At 39.3% G+C, this 6871-nt stretch overlaps 1 protein-coding gene across 1 annotated transcript in view; it reads right to left on the reverse strand.

Moving 5' to 3' along the window:
- Positions 1 to 5379: 5379 nt before the first annotated feature.
- Positions 5380 to 6871, reverse strand: part of LOC128207887 (uncharacterized) — a 28771-nt gene continuing 27279 nt past the window's right edge. The window contains exons 8-10 of the mRNA XM_052911070.1: positions 6435 to 6475; positions 5966 to 6100; positions 5380 to 5664 (exon numbers count right to left, since the gene is read on the reverse strand). Of these exons, the coding sequence (XP_052767030.1) occupies positions 5459 to 5664; positions 5966 to 6100; positions 6435 to 6475 (382 nt within the window). The 3' untranslated portion in view covers positions 5380 to 5458. The remainder of the gene's footprint in view (positions 5665 to 5965; positions 6101 to 6434; positions 6476 to 6871) is intronic.

The following is a 6871-nucleotide window of genomic DNA, read 5'->3' on the forward strand; positions in this document are numbered from 1 at the left end:
CTGTGTACATAAGGCCACTGCTCGACTGCTGTGTACATAAAGCCACTGTTCGATGGCTGAATACATGAGGCCACTGCTCGACGGATGTGTACATAAGGCAACTGCTTGACGGATGTGTACATAAAGCCACTGTTCGATGGCTGAATATATGAGGCCACTGATCGACGGATGTGTATATAAGGCAACTGCTTGACGGCTGGCTGTGTACATAAGGTCAAAGTTCGACGGCTGTGTACATAAGGTCACTGTTCGACGGCTGTGTATAAAAGGCCACTGTTCGACTGATGTGTACATAAGGCAACTGTTCGACGGCTGTGTACATAAGGCAACTGCTTGACGGATGTGTACATAAAGCCACTCTTCGATGGCTGAATACATGAGGCCACTGATCGATGGATGTGTATATAAGGCAACTGCTTGACGGATGTGTACATAAAGCCACTCTTCGATGGCTGAATACATGAGGCCACTGATCGATGGATGTGTATATAAGGCAACTGCTTGACGGCTGTGTACATAAGGCCACTGTTCGATGGCTGAATACATGAGGCCACTGTTCGATGGCTGTGTTTATGAGGCCACAGTTTAATGGATGTGAACATGATGCTACTGTATGATGACTGTGTACATGATGCCACAGTATGATGGCTGTGTACATGCGACCTCTGTTCGATGGCTGTGTTTATGAGGCCACAGTTTAATGGATGTGTACATGATGCTACTGTATGATGGATGTGTACATTAGGCCACTGTATGATGGCTGTGTACATGAGACCTCTGTTCGATGGCTCTGTTTATGAGGCCACAGTTTAATGGATGTGTACATGATGCTACTGTATGCTGGCTGTGTACATGAGGCCACTGTTCGACGGCTGTATACATAAGGCCACTGTTCGACGTCTGTATACATAAGGCCACTGTTCGACGGCTGTATACATAACGCCACTGTTCGACGGATGTATACATAAGGCCACTTTTCGACGGCTGTGTACATAAGGACACTTTTCGACGGCTGTGTACATAAGGCCACTGCACGAAGGATGTTCACACAAGGCCACTGTCCGACGGATGTGTACATAAGGCCACTGCTCGACTGATGTGTACATAAGGCCACTGTTCGATGACTGTGTACATAAGGCCACTGTCCGACTGATGTGCACATAAGGCCTATGTTCGACTGATGTGTACAGGAGGCCACTGTTCGACTGATGTGTACATAAGGCCACTGTTCGATGGCTGAATACATGAGGCCACTGTTCGACGGCTGTTTACATAAGCCCACTGTTCGACTGATGTGTACATAAGGCCACTGTTCGACTGATGTGTACATAAGGCCACTGTTCGACGACTGTGAACATGAGGCCACTGTTCGACGGCTGTGAACATGATGCCACTGTTCGACTGCTGTGTACATAAGGCCACTGTTCGACTGATGTATACATGAGGCCACTGTTCGACGGCTGTGAACATGATGCCACTGTTCGACTGCTGTGTACATGAGGCAACATTTCGACGGCTGTGTACATAAGGCCACTGTTCGACTGCTGTGTACATAAATGACATTTCGACGGCTGTGTACATGAGGCCACTGTTCGACTGCTGTGAACATGAGGCCACTGTTCGACTGCTGTGTACATAATACCATTTATCGATGGCTGTGTACATAATGCTACTGTTTAACGGCTGTGTACATGAAAACACTTGTTGATGGTTGTTTAAATGAAACCAATGTTCCCTGGCTTTTTCAACGATCTTCATGTTTCAATTGGATTGGTCAATAGTTCTACGAACAACCTTACCGGTTTTCTATATTATAAGAATCAAAATTGCATATAAAAAATGTCAGCTTGTATTTGCGAACACGGGTCGTTGGTACCATGGATGGCTAGGTAGCCCTCTAGACGCTTAGGTCACACGGAGCCGTGCCGCTCCAACAAACATTTTAAACATCTAGGCGCTGTGCTCCACATGTTCGCTCGAATATTATGATTAGCGTATTATATCGACGAATAATCTCATATTTTAAAATGAGCATACATTTAAGTCAATTCAAGTTGATGAAAGGTTAAAGATATTTTGTTTTTGGATACGATTATGATATTTATGATAATAGTTACCATGCTTTAAGCCAAAGGGATTCTTTAATAAAGAAAGAGGTGTACAACAATTAGTACAATGGTAATTGATAACCTTCATGATTCGATCACAGACCGACCTAGGCCCAGATAATTGCAGAAGTATGATCAGTGTCTTGTATGTCGGTCCCACGGCATAGAAGTCTTATCCAGTTGCATAAGCTCATAACAGCCAACATATCATCTTATATTGCCGGATGACCAACCAGTTTGAACACAACGACAATGATATAACGAGAAATAAAGGCATTTGCAAATACTTCTGTGTGTAATATTCGTTAGGTTCGGGTAATATTAAAATTGATTGCAGTCGTTTCGTTCACGAAAGTATAGACTACAGAACAAACCAATACGTGGATTTTGCACATTTGGCTATAATATACAGACTTCAAATTGGAATGATGTCAAACAAAATATCGTACAGTTTTCATGCCGTGGCACTCATTTTAAATTAGCTTCCCAACTGTATTCTGAATAGGTTTTATTTTACCTTCACGGAATTGCAAGTTACCATTTATGTTTATAAATCTTGTGAATGTGAGGTTGAGATGAGTATCAAATGTATTATAAAGAGGTGGTCGTGTATCGACAAAGGGCATTCATTAAGTATTCCTAAACACGTTTCATATTTCAATCTGAATACGATTAAGTCATCCATTTACTTTAGAAATAAGTTTTCTTCTATGATATCATACTGTAGTAAATATAAACTACGTATAACGTGCCTGAATGATTTAAGCAATACCGCGCATTCTTGGAAGGAAGTTTAGATCCAATTTTAAGAAAAATATAAAAAACAAAATGAATTTAAAATGTTATAATGTCAATTAATAAAGAATGAAGGTAAAATGGTATATATGATCGCACGATGGACAAGGAAACAACATTTATCTGCATTTAAGTTAATAATAATGTCCATGCGAACAAACACATTTAGTGTATTTCTTTATAAGGGAGAAAACTACGTTAATCGAATAATAACCAAGACGGACGCCTTGTGCCCTTGACTGGATTAGAAATTTAATTTGATGGACGGGCTCCAATGGTAATGGCACTCGAATGCGATATGTTCCGTTGGCTAAACTGTGTTTCATGCATGATTACAGAAGTTGCCGTCATTAGAACTGCAGGTGCCGTGATAAGTACAGAAAGTGCCGTCATGTGATACAGTGGTTTCACGGTTGAGTCAGGCCGTTTGCCGTCTATACAGCGGCGCCGATCGCCACAGGATGCTCCAGTTCGACGTCAGTCCGTAAAGAAACGCTTCAGGTAGAAGTTGGCGGTGACGATGAGGAGAAGTTACGTTATTCCCATAGATTACCGTTTTTCCTTCGCCAACTCTTCTACCCTTTCTAGATATAGAAGCGAGCGTTGACATTTAAATTGAATGTATTGCAAAAAGTAATAAGCCCCTTAAAGCGACAGTGTACATAAGGTTTTTGGGCCGGATGCCTACATGCACTGATTCAAATATATTAAATTGAGTTGATTTACTAATAATTTCAAACAACACATAAAAAACGTAAGAGTAGAGCGAAAACAAAGAACAAGAAAGTGCTTCCGTGACGTTCCTGTGCAGCCATCGGTCTTGGTAGTTCACACCTTGTACACGGGGTAGTTCTCGCAACTCCGCCAAAGGTTGGATGCCTTACATGCATCCGGCTTTGAATTTCCTTTTTATACGGTATTCATTGGACCAAAATGTAACGAGACACACCTTTGTGGTTATCATTATTGCTTGATATTTTCACTTATTGAACATATTTGTTTTGGAACACCTCGGCCATTTTCCATCGAAAACAACCTCGGATGTATGCCAGTACACCAGTGGGGACATTTTTTTGTGTAAATTTCGGATTTCAGATAATACTATTAATTAATTGTAGTCTTTTAACGTGTTTTGTGTGACTAAGTTAAATTTGATTGCCAGTGAATACTATTGCATAACTAATTAAGATTCCCAAGAGTGAAGTCATTAAGTTTTACTGTTTAATTAAAATTTCTACACGATCAACTTGCATCGTAGTTAAATGTAAAGTTTTCTGACATTGCACACCGTCCATATAGATACTAGGTTGTTTCCTATGGAAAATGGCCAAGACGTTCCGAATGGCTTCACCGCATTTGATCGGTCTGCGGGAGAGAAGTCCATCAAAGGTCTGAACTAGTTGATTGGTACCGAATCTCATACGTATTCCAACATTTACCAAGCATTGTGAAAATAATTATATATCAGCCTAATCGGAGGCAGCATAAACATGAGGTCCTAACGAGCTAGTCAACCCCATCTTATTCCAATCTGTTATCTATTGATAACCTTTATGGTTTGAAAGAAGACCGAAATAGGCTCGGATTATTTTAGAAGCCAGTTCGTAATCTGGTATGGCGGTCCATGTATGTAGAAATTGGTCAGTGACAGATGCTCATAATGACTAGAATGTCATCTTTAATTGACAGGACAAGAACTGGTTACAGAAGGAAACGAAATAAAGACAATTAAATGTATGTCTGCTTAACATAATTTTATATGTACATGCATATGCATTGTTTAAACTAATTTTAGGAATGAAATCTTCATATTGGGCGACGAATGAGTCATATGATGAACGTATCTTACCTTCACTGAATTCAATGTATTTTTTTTTATCGAACTCTCTAAATTGCGAAAAAGTTATAAAATTCGTGAAGGCTCGTTTTTTAACTATTCTCAAACTCGTTTCATATTTTTGTATAAAATGCAAACTCATATAAGTTCCCTATGTAACCACCATATATCAAGTGTAATGAGGCGGTCGGGTTAATTTACCAGGATAATACATTACATTTTGGAAAACACGTCTCACTTTAGAAATTTGACTATGATTTTGTCATTCAATTTCTTAAAAACTAAGTTTTCTTCTATCATACAGTGGATTGAAATTAATCAGTCAAGTATGTATTTTACTATAGAACATTTTGTATAAAATATTTTTAGGTACAATCTAAACGAAATATGCAAATTTCATGTCACTATAATAGCAATACGTCAAAGTAAATAGACAAAAAAGGACAAGAAACAAATTCATTATTAGTTAAAAGAACCAATATATTTGTGTCTTGGTTACAAATGTAACGTAACATATTATGAAAGAAACGATTTCATGAAAGGAAAAGCACTGCGAAACTACAATCATAATCAAAAATAACGTTTTGTACTCATTTATTTAAAAAAAAGTAAAAGTATCTGTAACAATGTAAAGGCGAATGCACTGTGTTGCAGTGTCTTGTGTTGTGTTTACGGTAAGTTTACTATATGTGCCGATTGCAGAATGTTCCGTTACGAGTCATGGTTGCCTCAGGCCTTTGTGTTCATCGTTCTTCTCGACGTTCTTCTCAGGCTCAACGGCGGTTCTCCTCGTGAAGCGGTCCGTGAAGTAACGTTTTAGGTAGAACGTTACAGCGACGATGATGAGGAGAAGCAACAACGACAGGCCTACCGGTACTCCCACACAGACGGCCGTTCTGTCCTGCTCCGGTTCCACTATCCTAGCTGGAAAAGAATCCTGAATTACAGTAGAATATTACAAACGCATACTTTTGTTAAAACCAAGAGAACATATTGCTTTTATTGCAGATTATATAAAATGGCGGCATTGTACATCTTATGTTGAATTGAAACAATTATAATATAGCCTTCAATTCATTGAACACAAGTGAACACATCTCATCACTACATGCATGTATATGCAATTGTGTAACAAATTATCTTTCTAAAGAGTACACTATCAATTTAATACATTTACTTTAAACACAGATATTTAAAGTCTAAGCAAACGAAGGTTTCCGCGTACCCGTTGCCTTTCTGTCCAGCCAATGGTTCTGGTAGTACACTGGTCCGTCTGGGTACGTACACACTGTATGCTTGAAGTAGTTCTCGCAAATTCCACCGTGGTCGCACGGGTTTGCCACCTTGCACTCGTCAGGCTCTGAGTTCATAATAATACTTCATTTTAGGCAAGGCAAAACGTACGTAACAAAACACACCTGTTCGATTATTTTAATTCTTTAGGTGTACAAAAAACACTTCCATATCAACATAATTATGGATTCCATATCTAATGTGACAAAGCCATGACTTAACGCTATCTCTAAACTGAAAACGAAAAAGGCAATAAAACACAGTTGAACTAAATACTAAAGTTGACTTATTACATAAATATACAATAAGTAAACTTTAGCATCTGTGTTTTTATTGCATCTACTAATTGATAAGACGAACGGATCGTTACACTATAGTAGTACTGTATGTTGTTGACTTACCATCTAACATTAGTACTGTACATCGGCTCTCTCCGGGGACCCTGTAAATATATCTCAAGATTTTCGGAAGGGAGTATGAAAGAATAGAACGGCAGAATATTTAAAGTCCCGTTCACACAATAGCCAAGACCAAACGCCGACTTCCGAAATAAGAACACAGGTCGACAGGGGTCGTAAAAAGGGTGTTGGCATTTTGTAAAATATCGGTGTTTGTTCGGCGATTAGTTGTCACAGTACTCAAGTCGGCTTGAGGTTTTAACCTCTGCGGAACCGAAAACTGTCGCCGACCAAAATCGTTATACCTTAAGACGGGAACGGCCGCTCTTATTTCTGTAAAACATTGAACACAAATATATATCTGTGACTGGGTATAATCGGGCAACAGTCGGCAATTGATTCTACCTCCGAACGATGACCAGTCGGCATAAACAACAACT

This window comes from Mya arenaria, chromosome 11 (assembly GCF_026914265.1).
Source record: "Mya arenaria isolate MELC-2E11 chromosome 11, ASM2691426v1".
NCBI lineage: Eukaryota > Metazoa > Mollusca > Bivalvia > Myida > Myidae > Mya > Mya arenaria.